The following is a 25,275-nucleotide window of genomic DNA, read 5'->3' as shown; positions in this document are numbered from 1 at the left end:
TATTAGAATTAAGTGATCTTACAGATTTCAGTTTTTCCTAGTCATTGCTAATTCCTCCTTATTGATATACATTTGTATTTTGAAGTAATTTGGTCAAATGTATCAGTCATATATCATATTTCATACTTTGTTTACTCAAAAGTATATTTTTTTGCACCAGTTTCTCCCACTATTGTGCCATATTTATAAGCCTTTTCTTTCACAAATGTTTGTGTGACCCACAGCATTTGTGGGCTTCATGCAATCATGTCTCTCATTGCTGTCTGTGTGACATATCACAAAAGCAGCAAATGTCACTGTTAACTTGTATAGGGTCAAACATGTGCTTACAGATAATTTTTTTAATTATTATGCAAAGCTGCCTTAGCAGTTTATTACAGGCTAGCTTTTTTTCCTTTTTTTTTTTTTTTTTTAATCCCCTTCTTAATTTAGTGCATCATTAAGGATAAATATGATTAGATCCAAAGTGATATCTCTCCTTTTTGGGGAGCTGCTTAATACATTTGCTTCTACCATCTTTGGTTTCTTTTTTAGAAGCTACTTGACTTGTTTTGCTTGGCGCTAACTTATTTCATTATTTCTCTTGAAGCTGCTTTCCAGTCCATGATGAATGGAGGCAATATTGGAAAACAGATCGTCTCTGTTTCAAAGTAAAAGTCATTGGTTCGAGAAAAATAATTGCATTCTGTCTCTAACAGTGGGCAAGTTTTTACTTATACTAATTTCCATTTATTAAATAAACCATTAAGTTGCTCTGTATGTACTGAAAGCAGAGATTTTGGGATACTAATAAATTAAATTGAACTGGAAACAGCAATGCAATCATTTATACTCGAAATGAGTAATACGTTCTTGACATGATTTTGACAGTTGCCACCTACACTTGCAAATATTTAATGGGTGTGGTTTGAAAGAACATCCTGTGTTGTCCCAAGCACAGGCTCGTCACCTGGTTAGTGTGTGACAGCAGTTCACACATGAAGCTGAGGAATTCCTATTTCTTTATTGTATTCTGTGCAAACTAGGAAATTAGGGGGCAACCCACAAAAGTGTGGCCCATCAAAACTTTACACTATTTACACATTTTGGCAAACAAAAAGCATTTTTTGTTTACAATTTATATGGCTTTTTCATTAATTAGTACTCAGACCCTTATTTGCCAGTTATATCTCTTGTTTCCCATGCTAGTTATTCCAAATGTGCACGTCTTCCCCCCTCATTCCATTTGGGGATCTGTTTTCACTTGGTGGCTGGGGGGTTGTGATCTCCCCTGCCAGAATTACCTTTCTCCTTACAGCTCAGTCCTGCTGACTTCACTCCAGGGGCTTTCATCCAGACAGCTGTTTTGGGATTGTGTTCCCTTTTCCTTAAAACAAAGGATTAGCCATGACTACAAGTTTCACCGTGCAATTGCTTAATCATAACTGCCTAGCTATTGCTATTGATTAACAACTAAAAACCTGCAAAGTTTGATTCAAATCTCGAGGGAGTAAATATCACAGTATTTGCTGAAGGGCTACTCCAGAGTGAGCTCATCTTTGGCACCATGAGTGGACACACCTTCCAGAAGTAATCATCCTCTAGACAGTTATTTTTCACAACTGGAACAAAATATGATAAAATTATAACATTCCCAGCACTATTAATTTTATAGGAATTGCTTAGTAATCCACACAAGTCAGGAGTCTATTAAGAGCTGTGATGTGAGGGGTGATTCAGAGTGAGATCATGCTGAGATACTGATTCCTTACCATAATAAAGGCAGCTCGATTGCAGTAGCATTCTGGTAGTTAGGTAAGCTATGGAGGGCAATACAGGTTCTAGCAGCATTAGTCAAATGGCTTTAAGGAAGAAAGATAGGGACAGTCAAAGTAAACCTCACCCTGATATCCTCAGTGTTTATTTACTATTTTCACAGAAGTATTCCTTTACTTGTGAATCCTGGTTCATGTCACCTCTTAAGAATAAAAAGCCAAAGGGAGAAGATTCTTTAAATTAAGTGCCATCAGTTATAAAATATACTGATTTCTTTTTCATATTGTCCTAATTTCTTAATAATTGTAATAGTGTGGCTCTTCAGCTGTCATATATTTTGTATGGTGAGAGGTGTCATTTAATAAAGGATGACAACTGGTAACAAAAATCCAGTATGCTTTGGAGGTCAGTTCTCATGGTAATTAGCCCACATGCTCAGTCCTTCTCTTCTTTTGGGTTGGTGGGTTTCCTGAGTCCTGAGTGGTTGTGATATCCCCACGTTGGAATTGCCTTTATCCAGTCAGCCAATTTCAGCACAATTGCTGAGTTGTCTTTATTAGTTTCTTCCTTATCTTGGGGAGTTCTGCCAGATGTCCCTGTGGCCTGTAAACTCTGCATTCTGTGTCCTCTGTCAGTAGTACATTCTCCCCAGGCTTTGCTAACCTCCTGCTGTGCCTGAGATCAAGCACAGCAAGCCCTAAACTTTGAGGCCAACAAGTATGTTGTCTAACACCTGGGCTTAGAGCTTGATTGTTAGCTGCTACCTGTTTTATGGATTTCTTGTTGATTAGGCTTGAAAATATGTAAGACCATCCTTTCTTAAGAGAAGTTTTATATATTTAACACTTTACAACAAGAAGGCAGGACCTTGTTTCATAGTCCCCTCCTGATTCCCTGTACTCTCTGGGCAAATGGTTAATTATTTCTGTCTCTTGAGATGCCAGCATCATAATCAGTCTCTTCCCTTTCATGTCATTGTTTTAGTTTCCCTTTGTTGCATTCCATGTTTTTTTAGGTCAAACTGTTCTCCTTTCCCCAAAACCAGACCCATACATCTGTTTCTTATCTCCATCAACACAGCTGGTGGTGTTCCTCAAAACATTTCAGTACCTGGTGTGGTAAAAAAAAACAGTATCTGGCCAGAGCCAAGATATTTGGTTTATTTCCTGTTTGCACCAAGATGGTTGCTAGGTAGTAATTCCACAAAGCCAGCTTGGAACTTGTGCATATTTATAAGTTTCATATTCGCCCCTCTCTCTCTATCTAATATATATTCATTTTTACTTGTAATTGACTGGCATCGTCTTTGCTAATAAGGTCTGCATCTGCATAACTGCTCATCTTTTGAGTCAGTGGGGTTCTTGAGTCCATGGTTGCTGAGATGAAAACTGAGGGATGAGACCACCCTGCTATTTGAGATGATTTATTGCTCAAGTAACCCCGATAATATATCAGTCTCAAAGGCATGAGATTTAGAGAGGAGCAATAAGTCAGCCATAGCTCAAGGTAGTCATGGGTTTCGTCTTCACACAGCAATATATAACATTTTGGTCCAGTAGACAGTTGACAAGAAACTTGTTTCTATTTAATAACCTATCCTCTTTGCTTAATTTTGCCTCACTGCATCTGTCTCTTAGCCAATAAGCTGACAGGTCATGTACTCATACACACACCTCTATTATAGCTTCTAGATCTTTAGCCTACTCTATAAGTCATTATAAGTCATTATTACAGCTCAAACCTCACATCATTTTACTTAATATAAATTCTTACTTACTCATAAGGCATATTCTTACTTACAATTATAGGAACATAAGTTTATAATTTTTCTACTTATTGTTTGTGTACCTTTATCATTACATTAACCCAAGCTCTTTCTAAGGCTGCAGATTGAACCCTTCAGCATCTGTGAAATTTTCCATTTTTCCATTTCCCACACATGGTCATGATCTCTCACTGACAGAATTACTTTTCCTGTAAGGACACCATTTCCGAGCCAAAGAAGTTCACCATCGTGTTTACCTTCTTGATTTAAGATGGGCCCCATAGAACCTATTGGCTGGGGTCCTTGTTTCTTTGTTCCTCTGATCTCTTTAGGTCATCTTGACTTTCTGGCAAAATCCAGCAAATTTTTCTCTTGTAACTTATACAGCACTGCCACAACTTCTAGGAAACAAGTACAGTCTTTTATACAAAAAGGCGTCAAGGGAAGGGTCATACAAACACTGACGAATAGTCACCCATGCTTCATCACTGATGCCTGTGACAAAATTACTAATGCACATGTACAGATCTTGGTCCAGTTCATTATCATTTACACAGACAAATTTTCCTGGAGGGATGTTTTTGAGTATTACAGCAATCTAAGGTAATTCTAAGTTACATTTTCCTTCTATCAGCTATCAAGTTACTATTTAACTTTATATTCTATTACAGTTTCTCCTTGAGCCTCTTTGAAAAATTGCTTGTTAACTGAAGAAGGATTTACAGTATTCTGTTCTGGCCTCTTCACAAAGCATTCCACTCCTGAGGACTCTTCACTGCTCCACTACTCCAGTCCCTATTGCTATGGTTTCAAAACTGCCCTATAGCTGCTAGGGGCTTTTTGTGAACTTTTATGCATTTCTAGCTTCATGTAACATCATGACCACAGTAAGGAAGTTCAGCTACAATCTTTATACATAAGCATTTACAAAGGGTAATAAAATGTAAACAGTAGTCGGCAGAGATGCCTTTTTTTTCTTACTTTTGGTTAAGCCAATCTTCTGCTTTGTATTTATTAGTCTTCTGCATTCCCGTTTCCATCCCATCTCCCTTTGTACCTTGAAGTATTGTTATTGTGTGCCCTATGTTTCATTTTCTTCCCTTCTGCTTTCTTCCATTCCATTTTCATTCCTTTCCTGATTTTTTGGTTTGTTTGTTTGTTTGTTTTGGGGCTTTTTGTTTTATTTAGTTTGGTTTTTGTTTTCACTTTAGTTCATCTTGTTTCTTGTCCTCCTTTTTGGCTTCTTCACTGACAATGAGAAAAACATGGTGTTTCTCATAAGAGCACCTATTAGTGTTTAGTGCTAAGCTGTGCACTTAAATGTCAGGATTTGAATTCAAATGTCACCAACACCATGAAAAGACCTTTCCAGCCCAGACATAAATGTTTCTTACTGCTGTTGTTACAAAAGTGAAGAGACCTGAGGCAGATGCCTTTCAAATAGCTTAATCTCTTCATTCAATACTTCAATGCATTGATTGTGGAAGAAAGTGTAATATTACTTAGTCCTGTTGCTAACGTTGCTCTTCTCTTTTGCTATACTACCTTTCTCTTAATTGGCTTCTCTTCACAGTGGGAAATGTTTATATAATCCATAAATAGACTACCAGGGGAGAAAAGAAGACCAAAGACAGATGGTATTATCCCACAATTAGAAATGGTAGCAGCAGCTGGAATAAGCATCACATAGAGAAAATACTTTGTGAGACAACTCAGAACTCTTTAGGAAAAGCACAGAAAAGCAGAAAGGAGACACGATGTTTTAGCCACACTAACACAGAATTTTGCAACCAGAAGTGTAGATGCAAAGTAGTAAGATAAAAAGTACTGAAGTTTAGTTTTGCTACGGTACTCTGGTCTGGGTAGAGTGAGAAGAGTGCTGTATGTGCAACAGATCCTATTCTCTGTGTCTCTCCTAGATCTGCCCTATCTGGCAGGATAGCCAGCAGGAACCAAGAAACAAGGCTTCAGTGAGGAGAAGTGAGAAAAGGGTGATTCCATAAATCTGCAAAATAAGTGTGAAGCAGAGGAGGATAGCTCTATAAATCCAGTAAATGAGGAGATAACATAGGAACAACTGCCTGATAAGACCAAAGAAGAAATTTGCTTGACTTTTGTACCAACCTTTAGCATAGTAAAATATAATCCCATCAGCCACTTTTCCCTAGAGCATGGGTGGCAAAATAAATGAGTAATGTGCCTTTAAATGAAGGCAAGAAAATGTATAGCCAATGATTGCAAAGGTTCCAGGGGTTGGGATATATAAAAGTGGGTCCTGGCACTGCAGTGTGCTGCCTCTGTGGATCCACCACCCAGTACCTGCTCTGCACACACAGGAAATACGCCTTTCAGCTCTGTGTCCACTGGCTTCCTGCACACCTGTGAGAGAACCCATAGCAACAGGAATTTTGGTGACACAGCTACAGAGCTGGATTGTCCTGCTGTCCTGGCAGTAGCGAGTCAGATGGGACAGGTCTCCAGTGTGCACCAACCCCCTAATCGGGGACCCCACTGAATCCTTTCCAGTGCCAGGGTGTTGCAGTGCCCCAGAGAGGTATTTGAGGAAGCCAAAGGAGATTGTGTGTCAGCTTTCCTGGACCCCCAGGATTTTCTAGATTGGTAAGTGCACTTTTGTTCCTCTTTCTCCTTTAAAAAAAAAAATAAAAGAAATCAGCCTCCACATAAGCCATGCATGAATGCTCAATGTGGGGGCTTAATCAATCAGTGGGTTCAAATGGTGTGCAGTGCAGAGAATATTGGAGAGGCCAGCCTAAGGGTAAAAGTATCATGTAACATTATATTTAACAATGGGAGCAAGTCAAAAGATATAAAGTATTTTATTGCCATTTCTTCTTCTCTCTAATCACATAAAAGTAATTTAATTGTGAAATGTGATTTTATTATCAATTTTTCAGTATTGTATCTCACAAATACATTTTGTCCCCTGTCTCTGATTTTTTAACAGCTTTGCAAATCAAACTTTTGTAGCAACAAATGACATTCTTTATTCTCTTAACAGTGCATTTAACTCATGTAAATGGGTGCTCTTTCTCTCTTATTCCTATTATATTGAAGAAATTACATTATTATTACATTACTATTTTCCTATATCATTGAAGAACAGAAATTAAGGAATAGGAAAACTGTCTCCTGTTAGAAATAACAAAAGTTCTTATTGTAGTCAATATTTTCTTCCAATTTATTTTCCTATGTGTTCTACTACAGTCACTGCTGGTTTTTCCAAAGGGGCAATAAATAAATTAGTCCTCTTTTTTCTTGAGGAGCCATAAATAAGTTACTGTAAAATCACCTAAAGTATTTTAAATGTTCCACTTGTAGTAGGTCTTTTGTGAAGCAATGCAGTGTTCTTTACAGATCAAGCCAGCTCAGCTTTCTTGGCTCTGGATCATTGCATTCTTCATTAATTTAACTAACTGTTTTATCATTTTTGGACTTAGAAAAAAATGAAAACAAAGAAATTAGTTTTCTTAGATCACTCTTTGGTACATTTGGCTGAGACCCAGAAACGTAGCTGAGACCCAGAAAAACAGAAATTACAGACTTTATTCCTTTTATAGGTGTCAGACCATATTATTCCTTTGGCCTCTCCCATCCTGAGGACATTGTCTCTATTCTTTGCTTTGAAGCTGAAAACCCCAGCACTACTTATAATTCACTGTCCTTTCACCAGTTGTGGGTGGGAGGACTGGCAGCCTCAGAAGTGGAAAATGAAACTCCTTCCTTCCAGAGAGCGAGCTTGTTAGTTAGCCAGCACTCCCAGGGCAAGAGGTATAGGCCATAGCTCAGGTAAACATGAACACAAATATATAGACACACCTTGCACCCTATAATCTGCTTGTATACAGCATTATGAACTGAAAATATGTATGGGCATAGGACTCTGACTGTGAAGGCCACTACAGCACCTTTGCAATCACTATGACTTCATAAAAGCGTCTGGTCTAGTCTTGTAAAAACACATGTCAACCCTGAAATAAAAATCAAACTAAGCACAAATCCAGAAGCTCATCAAGTTCTATGCTCATTTTTTGCAACATTATAAAAATCAAGAATTTAATTAATTAAACGTATTTTTCTATTCACAGTAGTAATAGGCAAATATATCCCTGTGTGAGCCATTTGGACCTATCTATCAGTAAAAAAAAACCTCATTGATGAGATTGGTACACAGTTTACTGTATTGATGTATAATGCATAACTGTATTATATGACATGTATTATACGGTCTGTTGTATAATACAAGGAAAGTGTGTATAACATATTGTACATTTACTATTTAATACAGTTCTGTAGCAGTGCAGGTGCAGCTTTGGGTCCTACCACCTAATGGTTGGGATGTATGGAATTCCAGCATCACAAAATGATAATCTTGTTTCTTGGCAGTTTTTAAGACAGAACTTGGAGTACTTACATTGTACTTCAGGAGCTTTGACAGTTTTTTATCTCTGTTATGTAAGTTCTGAGCTCTGATGATTTCAGTGTCCAGGTTTTATAAATGAGAGCTGCGGTCAGTGCCACCAGCCATGTTCTCATTGGGGAGAGGAAGAACGCCAAGGTGCCGTATGTTCGCTGCAGGAAATAGCAGGAATAGACCTGCCAGGCTAGGAGCAGGGCCATTGCCAGGTGAACAGGCACAGCCACGAGGCGTCGGACGTGATGGATGTGGGAACGGAAGCTGTGGCCCTGGCATCGCAGCAACAGGCACCAGGACAGATAGGCCATCAATGGCAGGTTGAAAAACATCATCTGAAAGGAAGAACAAAGGAAAATAAGACAATGAGCAAGCCAAGGGTTCTGGATAACATCTATGAAGGCTTCAAAACATATGCACAGATAAAGCTGTCCCATTCTGAGGGCTGAGTACAATTCCCAGAGATAGAATCTCAGGATGCACCTCCCCAACTCTGCAGCTGACAAAGCTGTACTGCCTGTGCCTGAGTCCCTGGCCAAGCATTCCTGCCCATTGCCTTGCAGTAACATGCATCTGACATTTCCTGGAACAGATTCAGAGAGCTGCACTTAGCAAAAAATTAGCAGGGCAAAACCAGACAGACCGTATGTTAGCGTAGCTCTGACCCAGCACACTGCAGTGTCACACTGGTCCAAGGGAGACACCATGAAGAAGGAGGCAATGCTGGTTTGGTCCTCTATCTTAAATCCCAAGGAATGACACCTTGTCTTTCAGATTAATGGAAAACCACTCCTGGGAAAACTGGACTCGTGTGCTTAGAGAGTGACACCTACTGATCTGAAGGGTTATTAAGGCTGCAAAGGCTGTCCTGGCCACTCAGTTTTTTTGCATTAGTGCATTAGCAATCACTGTGTGTGGGCCAAGGGCAAAACCAGAAAATTTATAAAAAATTTATAGTTGTTAACCTGTAGAGACAGCCTCTAACCCAGAGATCCAGGGAGTCCAAAGCTTTTATTAGAGAAAAAGAGAAGTATGTGAAAATAATGCACAACCTCCTTCCTTTCTGCCCTTTAAATCTGCAGAAAGGTAAGAAAGACCTCTTGTAGTCAGGCATGGTCACTAATCTCTCTACTTTCAAGACTTCTTTCTTTATAAAACTATTAAAAAAAAAAAAGGAAAAAGTCCCTGAGAAAAAAAGCTGGGTTTTAGCCTTTATCTTATAAATACCCACCTGTAAAATCCCAACCACAAATGTCATACTGCCCTGTAAGAAGGAACCACCAACAAACACCCCAAAGGAAAAACAGGCCCCCATTTGGCCATCTATCAGTTCACCTACAAACCATGGTCCTGCAAGAGAGGAAACCAAACATCACCATCAGGACACACAACAGAGACACAGCCCTTTCCCACATGGTCCTTTGTACCCTGAGACTTCCCTATTGCTTGTCCATAGTAATAAGCCTCATGTTTTCATGACCAGCAAACTGCAGTCTCGTGTGAAAATACCACAGTATGACAGGGGGTTGTGGCATGCAGTGAAAATACTTTTGAATTAATTTCATCTCTGTGACAATTTTCAACATAAAATATCTTCCTTATGAGAGAGGCGAAAAGGTGGATCATTTCAAAGGGGAGCTTTTTCCCAGAATTACATTTAAGATATATGAAAAATGTGGTCACAAACAATTCCAGCCTAGCTCAGCATAGAAATTAAAATAGGCAGCCTTCTCTGTCTTATGCATACTTACACTAACAAGAAAATAGCTATTTCAGTTACATGCTATCAGAGGAGAATAAGCTCAAATTGTTAGTTCTGATGCTAATAATCAAAAAACAAGTGAAAACCAAAATAAATTAAAAAATACTTTGCTTTCAGAGTAATTGAACAATCGAAGCACTTAATTAATTCAGGGCTTCTAAGTTAGGCTCTTACAAATAAACCTTCAATCTCTTTGGACATTAGCTTTTAAATTTCCATATAGACTTTGTAACTTAAGTAGATTTCCCCCATTCTCCAAGATGTTAGAATTCTTAATTTTCATCAGGATCTAATGTGTGCTTTCAAATGCTAATTTATGTCCTCCACTATTGTGGGCTACTTACCCAGAATGGTGTATAAATTCAGAACCAGAATTGAGTAATAGAAGGTGTTTGTTTTACTGAAGACATGAAGAGAATACGAAGTCAGAGTAAGTAATCCTGGCTTTTCTAAACAGAGACAACATTTAAGAAAAATACACTCAATTCAGTTTGTAACACCTCCCCTGATATATATGTATGTGTAATACTGGTCTTTCTGAAACCAATCTGCACATTATTTACTCATTCTTTTAAATAAGGAATATAAAAATAATATTTGGTATGTCTACAGAAAAACACAGATGAACGCATTACTCTTACTGTGAGAACTGAAAATAAAGAAGCAATAAATAGAACAATCTATATTAAAAACAGCAAAGGAACCTGCCATTCTAAAGGAATACACCTACTGTATGTAAATAATACTGAACGACCATTCTATACCCAGAAAATGAAGTTAGCTAGAATGAAAAACATGGAGAAAGTTTGTATTAAATGAAAAGTAAGAGAATCAAAACAGTAACCCTTCAAACCCAGAAAGATGGGTCAGCATGGACTAGATTAATTTGATTTCCTTTTATTAAATCTACTTTAGTGAGCTCTGATTGCAACTGAAGCAAAAATAAAGGCTAGACATTAAAACGACGTTATTCTGACAAGTGTGTGGTGTTAGCAGAAAAAAGCAGTATTAACTCTCTAAATGAAGCAGACAATTCACAGATCAAGAGAGCGTTCCTAAAAAGTTAGCTTATAGACTTACACCTATTATGTGGCCTTCTCACAAAGAATTAACCCCCAGAGGGCAAGCTTCACCTTTGGAAATCAACAACTCTTAACAAATTTGTTCACTAATTTGTCAAAACATTTGTCATGGTCCACATGGACCTAACTGACCACGGAATCAGTTTTTTTACTATTTAGCTGCTCAGTTCCATAAAGGCAACTGTAAATGTGATCCTTTTCTATGTAAGCAGTTGCTGTAGTTAGCTCAGGATGCTACATGACTAGGAGTATAAAGGAAGGGACAAATACTGACATGAATAGGAAGGGAGGTGGCTTCCAGAAAAATCTCATTAGTAAGGTGTGGTTCAAATGATTGTTCAAAGGATAAATGCCATGAGCTTAATAGTAATAATTTTCATTTACTAGATCTATCACAAAGTATCAAGTTATGACAGCAATGGCCTTAATATTATTTTGAGAAAGACCCAATCCTGTTCATGTTCTTAAAAAGGTAACAAAACATTAACAAAAAGTTAACAAATACTGTCTTTGCAGAAGGAAGTCTGCTTCTCCACTCAGGCGAGAGAGAATTCTGTGAACTGTAGTGAAACAAGCACACATACAGAACTAATACAAAACAGAACATTACTTTCCCTACATATTGGATTCTTCAGTGAGAAAATGAAAATGAAACCTTGGACTTCAATCAACTTAATTTTTGTTTAAACAAAGATACCTGCTCAAGTTTCTAGTTTACTTTATTTGATATATTGGAGGTTTTCCAGGTTCCCTTAAAAGCAAAACAGCAGCTTCTGAGAAACCAATCAAACCCCACAGTAGCAGATGTAAAATGCATATGGTGATTAACAGCACAATTACTTACTTATTGTTAGCGCCCAGGTCAACAGTAAAAGGTTTAGGGGAAAACAGATCTACTAAAAGGTAACCATTAGATCATACCTTTAAGTGCTGGCTTCTGGAGGTGTCGGAAAACAACCAGCAAGGTAATCTGAATCAGCACGATCAGTCCAAAGAGCACTCGAGCCTGGAAAGACAGTTCTGACTATAAGCCAGCCCTGGAAGTGTGTGTCCTGTGCCTAGAAGCACACCTTATGGACACTAACAGAATGGTACAAAGATTCTATTTGAAACACATATTCAAAGCTTGTTGATGTCATTGAACTGAAGAATAAAAGGGAAACTTAGGGGTTTCTAAGTTTTTGGATTTGTATTGTACTGACTTGAATTCTACGTAATAGACCTGAATCTTTAAAAAACAGTTTGTAAACACAACCATTGAAAAAGTGTAGTTACACTTCCAAGGCAAAATATTGTCTGAGCACTGTTCTGAGGAGAAATGCAGTTCAAGACATGGCATAGAATGCGTGACTGATTAACAAAACTAAGATAAGAATTTTGAGCCAATTATAATAAGAACTACAGTCATATGGAATTTCTTATGTAGTTCTAGAAATGTACCTAAACTACTAAGACATGACATCCTTCTTTGTGTGTACTGAGCTGTAACACATCTGGATATGACCTGGAACTTACTAAAGCTGATGCGGATTTTGCCCTCCACTGGAGCTAGTTATGATGTCAGCAGTGGACAGTGAGAATATTTGCAGCATTCTTTCCAGAAAACACATTGCAACAGTTCACAGGGAATTTCTCTTCGGTTTAATGTTTCCTTTTTCTACTGTCTCTGGTAGCTCCTTTTCAATATCTTGCTTGCACAAAATGTGTGTATATTTATGCCCAAATCTGGATAATTGAGACTAAATCCAGGATGTGAGCTGTTTGTATAAACTATTGTTGCACATTTGTGGTTGAAGTGTGCAACTTGAGAAACTTTAAATGTTTCGGAAACATTTTTCTGTCTTATCTGGAAAAAGTAAACTGCATTCAAGTCTAGGAATTCCTTCAGGAATTACAAAAATGCCTACTGCAGCTTGGGAAACCAACATGGAGTAACAGCTCTTTTGCTGAAATACTTACTAGAACATAGTGGTCAGTGAGAAGAATAACAGATGACCAAAAGTCAAATCTAAGAGAGAGGTTTTCTTCCATACCAAATAAATGGCCTCGTGTGCCAATTCTTCCTGAAGCATCCTAGATTGATACAAAATGAGAGTAATTATATAGCAGTGGTACAAAAAACTGCCAAGTTAAAGTTCTTATTATCACTGCAGCTTTTCTAGAAAGATACAAGTGATGCATGCTTCTCTGGCATACTGCTGTATTAAATTCTACCTACAAAGGATTACTTACAGTCAATTCTGCAGTTTCAAGTAAATTGATGATTATAAAATCATAATCTGAAATTGTTACATATGAGGAAGAGCCTGCCATAGATTCAGCAACTTATGGAAGACTGTGACTGTTTACTGCCCCCTCCCCCTGCTACAATTGTTTTCTGAAAGTTCAATTATAGGTAATAGCCAATATTAAAATATTTTGAAATTATGTTGTGCTTCATTTCTGGTGTATTTGCCATAAACTCATACAGATAAACAAACATTTGTTTGTTGTTTATTGTAATTTATTCAACAGTTTGAGCACAGTGTTCCAGGTGTGGCCTGACAAGCACTCAGTAGAGCAGGATAGTGACTTATCTTGGCTGGTGATGCCCTTGTAGATGCACCCTGGCATCCAGTGGATTTTCTGCTGCACCAGCACACTGTTCATTCACACTGAGCTTGTGGTCCACCTGGACTCTGAGGTCTCTTTTCACAGAGCTGCTCCCCAGCCAGGCAGATCACAGCCTGTGCTGCACTCCTGGATAATGTTTTCCCAGATGCAAGTCCTTACACTTTTCCTTGATGAACTTCATAATGTTCTTCTTGGTCCACAATTTGCCCTTGGTTAATCTGTGTTGGCTCTTCCCAGTCATGTGTTTCCTATGACTTGAGATAGCCCCCACAAGGATTTGTTTCCTGATTTTCCCAGCTTCTGAAGTAAGACTGATGGGTCTGTAATTTCCTGGATTCTCCTTTAAGCCCTTCTTGTAGACAGGAGAGTCATTAGCCTTCTGCCAGTCTTCTGGGATGCCCCCTGATCTCCACAACTTCTTCAAGATTATGGAGAGTGGCCTTGCAAAGATGTCAACCAGGTAGGTCTCTTAACACTCTGGAGTGGAAACTGTCAGGGCCCATTGATCTGTAGGATTAAGCTCCTGTGACAGGTCTTACTCCAACTCTTCCTTAACTGAAGAACTAACAGTGCATCTTTCTTTGCATCAACCTTGATCCTTGTTCCCAAGGCCTGAGGCCCAACACTGCTGGTAAAGACAGAGGTGAAGAAAGTGTTGAGAACCTCTGCTTTTTCAGAGTTGTTGGTGACTAATTCATCTCTGTTGTTTAACACCTTGCCAGTATTTTCCTTCTGTTTCTGCTTGTTGTTTATATACCTTTAGAACCCCTTCTTGTAATTTTTGACATCTCTGGCCAATTTCAATTCAAGTTTGCACTTCTGTTGTGTCTTATTTTATTTCTTGTGAAAAATAATATTTCTTTCTTTAGCCCAGCAGCTTTATGAATATTTTGGTGCTTAGCAGTCAATGTTTATTCCTTTATTAAATCCTTTGGATTTTGTAATCAGACAAATGTGAAAGCTAAGTCTGTTATCATGTATTTTGTTCCTGTGTGAGGCAGAAGGGTGATAGAAAAACCATGCCAAGAAAAAAAAAAAAATCAGTACAAAGAATGCCAACAGGTACCTTACCTGGACAGTCACATCTATGTGATGGAACCCTTCCCTGTAGTTTTGTGGGCTCCACTTCAGCACATAGAGAGGGCCAGACACCTGATGTGCATTCCCCAGGTAAACTCCATCTATGTAGACTTCAACAGAGCTAATGACAGAAGGAGAGAATGCCAGAATTCTAAGGAGTAAATAAAGAGCAAAAGAAACAGATTTGTTACCAGACTTGCAGGTATGTCATTACTTCCTTAAGAGAAAGTCCCTAAAGGTTAAGTTGCCCTGTAGTAAAGAGTTTGAAAGATTTAGAAATTAAAACAGTGAAATATCTGTTGGCTAATGGTAACATGGTAGTCTTTTCCTACAGTTAAAAAAATAAAAAGTAGTTCTGTATGGTGCTACACAAAAGAACAGGGTAGAAAACTGGCTGTGGAACAGACAAAATGGTGGCAGAAACTGTAAGGCCCTGGCAGAAATAATTTAAGAACTCTTGCTTCAAAACATTTGCCAGCACAAGAGGGATGCATCCTCCAGCACACACAGACAAATAACCAAACACTTGTAGATAAAAATTGCTAGGCTCTCTCTCTCTCTCTCTAAAGTCCTTTGTTGTTGGGAGGGGGTTTTTTTCCTTTTTTTTTTTTCCTCTTTGCTCTCGGAGTTGGTAACTGCATTTAGAACAAATGGAATGGAATGAAATATCTCAGTCTTGATCTCAGATACCAACAAATGTATTGTCACTTGGTAGTGCTTATATTCATAGAAACAGTGATACTAACAGAGACTCAAAGTATTGCACATGCAATTCCTTTCACTTCTGGTAATACAAAAGGCATTCTAGAGCATGTTTTAGTCAAATGAAAGAGTTTCATACAGTTCATACAGTTATGCTGAACAATTCTACCAGTTCATATATTTCATATAATCATAAGAATGTTTAGATAAAGTTCTGAATAGGAAACTGGAAAATAATTAGGACACCTACTAGGATACTGCTCCCTAACTGAAAAGTATGAAAGACTTTTTTTTTATTGTAATCCTACGTATGCGTTATTTCAAGCAGATGAGTCTTACAGCAAATATAAAATGCTGAAAATGGCCTAAAAATTTGAACTATAAATGTAAAAATTAAATAGATAAAAATAGAAAGATGGAGAGATTTAAAGTAAATATGAAAATTGGCAGAAGCTTCTCGTGTTTTAATATACAAAGGATGTAGAATAGAAAAGACAAAAAGCTGAGAAGTCTGAAGTGAAGAGAGAAAATATTTAGAAAAATATATAGACAAAATCCTGAAATTAGCAGAGTCAGTGTGAACATGTGAGACAAATAACACAGATTATGTATTTGCCTATGCATATGGATTACATATTAATCTATTTTAGTTATATATTAATTGATCAGCTTTGGTTACATAAAGTTCAATTGACTTTAGGGGAAATAACTGCATAAATAAAACAAACATGAATTACTACTACACAATCTTTTAATCAGACATGATACAAAGAGCTCCCTGGAACAATCTTCCAGAGAAAAGTGAATTATGAGAACAGTAGACACACATTTAAAAAAAAAAGGTTTTGTGTATATGCATATAAATATAGTTAAATATTGTGAAATCAAGACATTACAAGGTACCTGATATGAGTGGAATAGAGAATTTTGACTAATGGTTCATGAGTAGAACTGCTGTAAAGGAAGGATTTGGGATTGGTGATGAGAACTACAGGCCACTCTTCAAAGTTAAGATCTGCAAAGCTGAAGAGGTCATGATCAAATGCAAGGATCCGGTACCTATAATGAAAGGAAAAAAAAATTGTTAATACAAATTGCTCTGTCAACAGCTGATTCCCATGCTTCTCAAGTTCCTAAACAGAAACTGGCTTTATTTTCCATTTATTCTCTTCTGTAGTTGATCTTACATTTTCCTGCTGTATTGACTGTACAGTTGCTTATCTCTGATGAGGTTAATTTTATTATACTTTATTTTATTATATCTTATTATAAATCATGGAAGAAGTACTCAAAGTTCCAAGTGTGAAGATCTATGGAATTTTGCATGTGAATCAGGTAGATGAACATTACATTAAAGAACTGAAATATTATGTACATTTCCACAGTGTCTGTGCAGGTACTCAAGGTAAGGACAAAAGCCCCAGTGAGCTCTTTCCCTACCAGTATCTTTCTTTGGATTACTGCAGAATAAAAACTAATATACTACTATACATTCCACATAGCATTAGACACTTTTTGATATGCTAGTAAGGTAACATTTCTCAGGTGGACTGTTTCTGTGTCAAGAATTTTAATAGCTAGTGCAGAGCATGTGTATTTTGAAGTAGTGATGCTGAATTTTATTGCAACTTATTTGTCTACATTTGAATACTAAACACATACTAAAGGGACATTTAGATGTCCCCTTTTTAATTTTTAAATATAAATAAGTAATGAAAAATTATTTATTGGCACACTGTTGGTATGGGGAAAAATCCCAAACATACACATAATGCTTTTTTTCAAAAGCATTAATAGTAATAATCAGTCAGGCTGATCTCATGCTTCTTTCAAATTCACCACACAGCAAAAAAGGGAATCACAGCACAGCAAGGTAGGTTTCATATAATAATTTGCTCAGATGGGCTTTACTTACCTCCTATTATCCATCCAGTCTCCCAATTCAAGTTCCAGAGTGCCACCGTAGTGTTGACTGTGCAAGACTGGCATCAGCCCACCCATTGTATGGAGATGTCCACATAAATAGGCTGTGGCAAAACTAAAAAAAAAACGTAAGAATCATGATTATTTGGGTGGGAAGGAAATAACACTTCAGGAAAACCTGAAGTGTGAGAGATAAGCATGTAAAGACAGGCAAGAAATGTACTTCATGCTGAAAACATGCAGGATAAGAAGATCTTACCTCATTAGTGTTCGTATTCCAGGGGATGGGGAGATGATTGTTGAGGTGGGGTAATGGCCAAACCAGATAGTATGGTTGCTGTGTAGACTTTCTTTTGCCATCAAAGACAGCTCTGCCATTTGATTCTGAAATAGGCAGGTGACAAATCCATTTTGCTAAATAAATGTCTCATACGCATTATAACTTAAAAATGTAAACACTCTTACAGATGAACACAAATCTTTCAAACAATTTTTCTATATTAAAAAAACCCCAAACCTCCAAACAAACCACTACAGAAGAAAACAGCCAGCAAAATGGAATGCAAAGACTTATACAATACCATATTTAAAATCCCAAAAAAATTATAGGGTCTCTTAGGGCCTGGACTGAGTGTCGCATCCATGCAGATAAATGAATAGTTCCCAAAAGAGGTAGTGTGGATGTAATGGAAAGAGCCATCTTTACGCCAGGCAGAGTATTTCCTAACAAAATAAGATGGAAATACTGCTGTTAGGAAAGCTTGCAGCCATGACAAGCATACATTGCTTTCTCTCCTTCCATTGACAACAGGTAATTACACTATTTCTGACTTACAAAATTGAAGTGCATTTGATACCTTATGCTAGATGGGAATTGTCCATATCTTCCACTGGCAAAAACATTTCAACAAACAGTACCACCTAAATTGCTCTATTAAGGATTAAATTCTGCAACTAAAATTGTTATGAGTTAATCTGAGAATCACTAAAATTTATTAAATGTAGGTTGTTTGGTTTTCTTTTTTAATTTTCTTTTGGGGTTTCTGGGTGGGCATTTTGTGTGCGTTTGGGTTTTTTTGAGTTGTTTTAGTTTTGTTTTACTCCCTGCATGATTTGTGGAAGCTAAAGCATTCCTGAGTTCAGATGATGAGTATAATTTGAACACAGCCATCCAGAAATCAGCTCATATCCCTGTTCCTCCACCAATCAGAACAATAAAACTTCCAGAAAGTTTGACCTGAATAGAATACAAGCCAATATATTAAAAACAAGTTTTCAATACTTCCAATGCCATAAAAACCCTTTCACAATATTTTTTAAAGTTAATGTTATCTTTATGAACATCAGCAACTTCAATAAAATTTCTTCCTTGAGCTCCTTCTTGAGTATGTGTAACAGTTGATTCATCCTCTGCTAATGCTGGAATATATAATAGGAACCTAAGTGTTTTGTGTAAAAATATTGTATTTCAATACAACCCACTTCCTTCTTTAATTTTAATGCATAATGAACACCAGAACGTGGTGTTGAATTACTATTTTCCTTAGCTTATATTTTTATTTCTGCAAACAATCTTTATTATTTTAATATTTTTAATATTATTTATATTTTTATTTATTAAAAAACAACTCCATTTCACTCCTCCATCATCTCTCCTAGAGTGTGACTAAACATATTGTAGACATTGACAGATTTAACACACTCAATAACAAAACACAAAAGGATAAGAGATAAGAAATCTGCACAAAGAAGTCTCTATTCTCTCAATCGATTCTGCTCTTCTAACTGACAGTGCAAAAGACAGAGGGAACAGTAGATATGATCCTGGGCTATAGGAAAGTCAGTGGAAAAGCCTATATATGATAGCTGAAAATAGAATATTGTTTAGTGAATTTGACTTTGAATATAGCTGCATCTGTATGGTAAATGAAAGTACCTGTAATAATTCTGAACGCTATCCAGGTGTGGAATGTTGAATGAATCTGAAAGGGAGCAAAAAAAGAAATAAGGAAACTTTCAGATCAAATTTATCATTGGCCCCTGTATATAACTAGGTAATGTTGACATAAAGCACTCTCAGCAGGTGCTGAAGAGCTACTTCTTAAAAAATGCATAATTGACAAGCAGACTAACTGTGCAGAGGAGACATTATATACTCAATGCAATTAAATGGCAATAGTTTTCTCATTTAAATTTCAATTCAAATATAAAGGCATTGTGGGAATATAAACTGTCATTTAGCAGCTAAAAGCTAAACCTGTCTCCAGCTCCACAGAACTTTCCAGCTTTTTTGGACTGGGTGCATGCTCTGTAAGTAAGACTTAACTCATTCATGGAAAATAAAGTAGCCATAGCATCAGAGAATGGGATGTGTACAACAGACATCAGCCTGGGGAGGTCTGTACTGCAATAGTTCCATCTCTATGGCTATATATGACAAAGCATGTGCTTTTTTTCCCCCAGTGCAGCTTGCTGTAACAGCCTGTTTATACAGCCTACATGATTGTCAGCTTGTGTATGAATGCTTACAGTGTGGTGACAACCAGTGGATATAAACTCCTGTGACTCCCTTCTATTCAAAAGAAACCAAATTTCCTTTAGCTGGTGGACATATGATACCTTTTAAACTTAAACCTGTGAGGGGGAAGTCTATGAGAAGTAAATTCAAACTATATTTTCAGTATGGTAAAGTTATAGTTTGCCCCTCCATTAAATAATGTGGTATATAAAATAATTACATGGAAACTAATATCTGAAGTCATGTTCTACCACTTGCCAGGTAAAAGACTCTTACTTCTCTGGTACTAAAACTCCAGTAAGAGCTTGTAAACAAAATGTATCCTCAGTAGACATGTGGATGGCAAGCCTGTCTCCTGATTCATGAGTACAAACACACTAGTGAGTACTAACCCTTCACCTCTAAATTCTGTGATTTGCAATCACAGAAAAGACAGAAATGTTTCATTTCCTTCTTACCATGATTCCCTTTGATGTCTATCCACTTGGTTTTTTCCATGACCCTTGATCTCTTCAGGATTGACTGGTAGGTTTTCCACTCATCTTCTACCTGTTCAGATCCCAGTTTATCTCTTGTCTTAGCATCTGTCAGATCACCTGAGAGTGTACAAAGGTGAGATATAACTAAAGGCCTACACAGCTTATACAAATACTGTAACTAGAAAAGCATGCCATCTCTGCCTCCAAGTGCAAGTTGCTGGCTGCAGGATTGGGTGCAATCTGGATGTCCCCGTATCTGGTCCAGAAGGTCAGGGTAAATGCCTTCTAATGCAGATGCAGCAGCTTCATTAGACATCTTTTGAGCACATCACTGCAGCACTTCCACTGATTAGATAAGTAACTCTCTGTAGAAACAAAACTCCAGGTCTAGCATTAAGATTCTAAAGACTTGCTTACAGTAATGGCTCAAAGTCTGTTTGATTTTCTTGTCAAAACTTAATCTATTTCAATAGCAAGTTGTCAAATGAAGCGGCAAGGCTTATTTCACCTCTCTTGGTATGAAATGTTCAAATGGAAACCAGCAATAAAGTCTTATATTAATTCACAGGTGAATTTCATACAAATGAGCAGGGATTGTTCTGAGAGAGGAACTGTCTCCTAATGACTAAGCACAGACATTGCTCAGTTCTGTAATTTCAAACTCAAAGAATGTAGAATCATGACCAGGCAAAAAAAGAAGGAAGGTAGCTGCTAGCAAGGACTAAGATGCAGCAACACATATTGGGAATACAATAGCTATCTTGTGTGATTGTGCCTATTACATATAAAACACACTGAACTCACTGAAGAAACAGAACGCTGAAGAGAAGAATAATTCTCTTGTTGAGAAGTCATTCTTTTCAGCTTCTAGCTAGTCTCCCTTCAGCTGCAATTCTATTTCCATTGCTTAAGGTACATTAACGTTTAAAGTTCTCTCTTGAGATCCTAGAACTTTGCCTATTTGCTGTTTCTTTGACAGTACACTAAACAGGAAATTCACATTCTTCAATTCTTTACCTGTTGCCAGAACAAGTGCTGGCTGAATTACATCAATTGTTTCAGAGCAGAATTTTTCAAAGTCAGGAGTTCGTTTGGGATCCCGAAATTTGCTGATATGAATATCTGACACCTGAAAAAGAGAAGAGTGAAACACTGCCCCAAGAAGAGGGTTATTGCTACCCAGGTTGTCCTGCAAAGCCAAGTATACATAAAAATGCAACATAAGAACAATCACAGTGATTCATGTCAGTGTAAGGGATACAGGATGAAAAAGAAGTGGGTGACTAGGGGAGAACAAAAGCAGAACAAGTGAATGATATTGCAAATCCAACCCTTAAAAATCACATTAACATCAAGAAAATTTCCTTAAAACTAAGGGCATACAATAATATGAGGAAATACTTAGGTATCCACAGTAAATTGTGATGATTGCAAATGGCCTGCTGCCTTTCCAATTCTTTGAGTTTCTGTGCAACACAATGGTTTTGCTGCAAGTAAGAATACAAAGGAGTTCTACAAAGCAATAGGTTAAAGCTACCTAGATCTTGAAATACACTGAAAATTTATTTTGTACCTGGTGTGACATTTCCAGTAGTTGAATGGAAGGATTTTTAGAATTCTATCCAACCATTTTAATGGATCTAATGAGTGTGTTCACATCCCATTCCATGTGCCTTCAAAAAGGCAAAGATTGCCTAAGAAATTATGATATGACTTGTATGTAACTGTAAAAGATGCTGTTCATTTCTAAATCAATCAAAGCCCTCACATCAGAAGAGCCGTTAAGGGAGAATAAAAAAAGTAAGATCTTTCTATTTTTTTACATTGTGGCTTTTCAGTAAGGTACAAAATATCCCTTGTGTGAATGGTTTCAATTCCACTTTCCATCCCACTTCAGTCAATCAATTAACTGTCCTCCTTGGTTTAAACAAATGGTATATGATGCTCAAAAAGCAGTAAGAACATGCTCATGGCTATCTGACAATATCACTTGGAAAGAAAAACATGAACTTTTACATTCAGTTTAATAAACCTGTTCTTGTAAAGCTTGTAGTTTTTGAAAAATCCAGATAAAATATCTTGGAGAAACATGATTTACTGTTACTTATTGATATATACATACATATATATATACATATACTTATACTGTATATGAAGAAAATATTATTTAAAAACTGAATACAATTTTTTAATTCTGCTTAGGAAAATTCCCCATTTGGAATGACATGGAATTTTTGCCTAGATCAGAACTGCATGCTAAAAAAGGCAAACACATTTAGATATAACTTTATTTTCAGTTTCATTGATGCACTCAAACTAATGTGAAGCAAAGAGCACAAAACTACCTTGATACATCAGACCTCATTTAATCATTGACAAGGATAGAACTTGTTTTTCTTCTTTTCAGCCTGTGGATTTGCAATTAATTTATTTCAGCAATCAAACAGAGAAAATCAAAACTTCTACAGTTTTCATTCTTGAGGAAAAACGGTCTTACAAGGAACCTTTCTCCTGCTCTACTAGTAACTACAGAAAATTTAAATTTCCAACCTTACAGCAGAGAGTTGTTTGGAAGTCTGATTTTCTACAGTGACCTTCCCACTTTTCTTCCCCATGACTTTAAGATTTAAAAAAAGATTCAACTTGTCATTTGTAAAAGTTACAGTGTCCTAGGACTTCTGAGAGCTGAAACTAAGTTTCTGTCATCACTAACAGCCATGACATATGAAAATCTCAGAAGTGGAAGAAGTGGAGCTTCTTTGTGTGTTTTTTTTTTGTTTGTTTGTTTGTTTTAATTTTTAATTCACTTCAGATGATATCCCAATAAAATGAAAAACAGTGGGCAAGATGAAAAGCTTGTAATGCTCTTATTTACTTTCCAAAATGTAGGTGAAAGCCCACTTGCTCCTCTTTCCCCTCCCTCTGAGTGATGTGGATCCTTGGCCTCTCATTGCATCATAGGCTAAGTTACTTTCATTAAAATGGGTTGGAAGAGATTTAGGGGTGAGGAGAAATCACCATCAACATTCTTTATCTGGCAAAGATGTGGTTCAGGAGAGGCAGGTGTTAACAAGAGAGAATTACAAGGTCTAGAGCAACAGCTGAATGCATTCAGGTGATAGAAATGGGAGAGCTAATTATAAGCTTGTCAAATACTGAGCTAGAGTGTCTATTTGGCATTGGGTAAGAAAGGAAATTCTGCTACAATAAAGGTGGGCAAGCCATTAATAGAAGATTAAAGTAGAAAGACTGTGGTTTAGCTCAGTTTAGAAGGAGATAGTCCTGTGTGTATGGGAAGAAAAACAAGACAGGAACTACTGGGGGCAGAACTGACCATCTTGAGCTCTATTCAGTATTCAGTGACCTAGGCTAGACCTGTAGAGTCACCAGGGAGCCTGAAGCCTGTTTCCCACAACATCATCAGGCACAAGGCTGGATTTGGAGCTTGATTAATTTCCAAGTTAGGTCAATGATAAAGCAGCTGTTAAAAGGCATGTCTGAAAGAGAACATAACCACTTGAAAGTAAAGCCAAGTCTCAAATTAGCTGTGCTGTGACCTATCTTTGGGAGAACTCCACTTGAAGTGACACAACCAGAGAGAACACAGCAAGAGAAACATGGGCCTTTGCATGCTGCTTGTCAGTATGGCTCTGCAGCTGCTATAGGCTGCTGTATCTGACTCTTCACAAGATAGCAGCTCAGGATAGGGGCTTTCCTTGCATTAATTCAAGCATATCTCCTGTCTTGAAATCTACTCTGCAGTAAAAATAAGCCTGAAATCACTTAAAGAAAAATTACTGAAAAAAATTACACCGAAGTTGGAGAGAACCAGAGGACTAATATATGCCAGCTCGTTCACTGAGAGCACTGACTTCAGCTAGTAAAGTCAGGCAAAGTGATCTTGAGAATGAAAGCAAACAAACAAAACAGAAACAAGACAGAAACAAACAGCAAAAGCAGCCATTTGTTAGAAGGAAATGCAGAGCAATCCCTGTGACATCTCAGCCATGGATTAACTACAAACATGTAAACACTTTTGTGGCTAGTTCTACATTAAGTGCCTCGGGAATGCTCTGGGGAGAAGAGTCAGAAGAGGCCACAGAAGCACTAATATGTCACAATTTGCTTCCAGGACTATACCAGGTCAACCTGGATTTTATGTTTAACCTGGAAACAGACCTGTGTACATTTAACCTTCTGAATACTGGCACAGTACCTTCTACTGCTATAAATCAGTTAAGCTATTTTCTCAGCCACACAACTTTTCCGAGGTTTTGGATGGGGAATGGGACAGGCAGAGCCTGCATTTCTCCCCGGGATATTAGATAATACTGCATTAGGTACTGATGCAATATATAGACTAGTGTAACAATTAGGTGATTTTTAATTACCCACTTCCACTACACACATCTTGTCTGATAAGGAAACTTCTCTGTGCAACCATCCAGGAGCCACTCTGGCAGTCACACTCACAGCACCTGAGCTGCGACCAAGGCCCCTTCACAGCTACACCCTATACATTCAGTCAGACCAGGTTTCCCATAGCAGGGTCTCAGACTTCGGGGTCATTAAATTTAATCTTTTTAAAATTTAAAATTTAATCTTGGTGCAGTAATTAACAAAATAACAGTTCGACTTGGTTACCTCTGAGAAGGGGCCCCAAAGAAAGGAATCCCCGGGCATTTATATCCTCACAGTCTGAGAGCAGGCAAGTCCGGGGATCACGGGCTCCTGCCGTCTCTGAGTGTCCGATCCCACAGATCCCCATGCCCTTCGCTGTGTAAAGGGGTTTGACAGGTCCCGGCCTTTCGCCTCGGGCTCCCGCCCCGCAGAGCTCAGCCTGCAGCTCGCCCTGCAGCTGCACATCGAGCTGCCTGTACCGAGCATATTCCTCAGCGCGACCTTTCGGACAGCCCGGCAAAACACCTGTAACCTGGGCTTGACCATGCGGCTCCGCCGTGCCCGCGGCCGGGCCGCCCCTCGCCCGCCCGGCCCCGCTCACCTGCACGACCCAGAGCAGGCTGGCGGCGGGCGCCCCTGGCGCGGGCTGCGGGGCCCAGCGGCGGCGCAGCCCCGGGGCCGGCGGCGCCCCCGGCGGCCCGTACCAGTCCAGCAGCAGCGCCACGGCGGCCGCCGCCCGCAGCCCCGCCGCCAGCCCCAGCAT

At 38.1% G+C, this 25,275-nt stretch overlaps 2 protein-coding genes across 6 annotated transcripts in view; one reads left to right on the top strand and one right to left on the bottom strand.

Annotated features, from left to right (window-relative positions):
• PTGR2 (prostaglandin reductase 2) overlaps positions 1-11,653 on the top strand; it is a 24,978-nt gene extending 13,325 nt beyond the window's left edge. The window contains exons 10-11 of one of the 2 annotated variants that reach the window (XM_014252100.2): positions 6,047-6,139; positions 11,313-11,653. In XM_014252100.2, the coding sequence (XP_014107575.2) occupies positions 6,047-6,135 (89 nt within the window). In that variant the 3' untranslated portion in view covers positions 6,136-6,139; positions 11,313-11,653. Of the gene's footprint in view, positions 1-589; positions 812-6,046; positions 6,140-11,312 lie in introns of those variants that run through there. The other variant, XM_005522508.2, reaches the window with a different exon arrangement.
• On the bottom strand, positions 955-25,275 carry TMEM62 (transmembrane protein 62). Of its 4 annotated transcripts, XM_014252099.2 has the most exons (15): positions 25,114-25,275; positions 21,129-21,240; positions 20,091-20,228; positions 19,051-19,096; positions 17,696-17,837; positions 17,374-17,498; positions 17,107-17,229; positions 16,095-16,250; positions 14,481-14,640; positions 12,756-12,869; positions 11,718-11,802; positions 10,059-10,163; positions 9,184-9,302; positions 7,953-8,287; positions 955-1,366 (listed from the first exon to the last, which is right to left on the bottom strand). In XM_014252099.2, the coding sequence occupies exons 1-14, from the start codon at positions 25,273-25,275 to the stop codon at positions 7,961-7,963; spliced, it is 1,914 nt and encodes a 637-aa protein (XP_014107574.2). In that variant the 3' UTR covers positions 955-1,366; positions 7,953-7,960. The 4 variants fall into 4 exon arrangements, with proteins under 4 accessions (XP_014107574.2, XP_005522661.2, XP_087913530.1 ...); XM_005522604.3 differs by lacking the exon at positions 955-1,366 and having other exon boundaries at positions 6,339-8,287; XM_088057404.1 differs by lacking the exons at positions 955-1,366; positions 25,114-25,275 and adding an exon at positions 24,756-24,849 and having other exon boundaries at positions 6,339-8,287; positions 14,481-14,610.

Source organism: Pseudopodoces humilis, chromosome 7 (genome assembly GCF_049639895.1).
Source record: "Pseudopodoces humilis isolate 2021_Gansu_Grassland_sample_001 chromosome 7, ASM4963989v1, whole genome shotgun sequence".
Lineage (NCBI taxonomy): Eukaryota > Metazoa > Chordata > Aves > Passeriformes > Paridae > Pseudopodoces > Pseudopodoces humilis.
The sequence above is the reverse complement of the archived record's forward strand: the minus strand, read 5'-3'. Positions and strand labels throughout refer to the sequence as shown.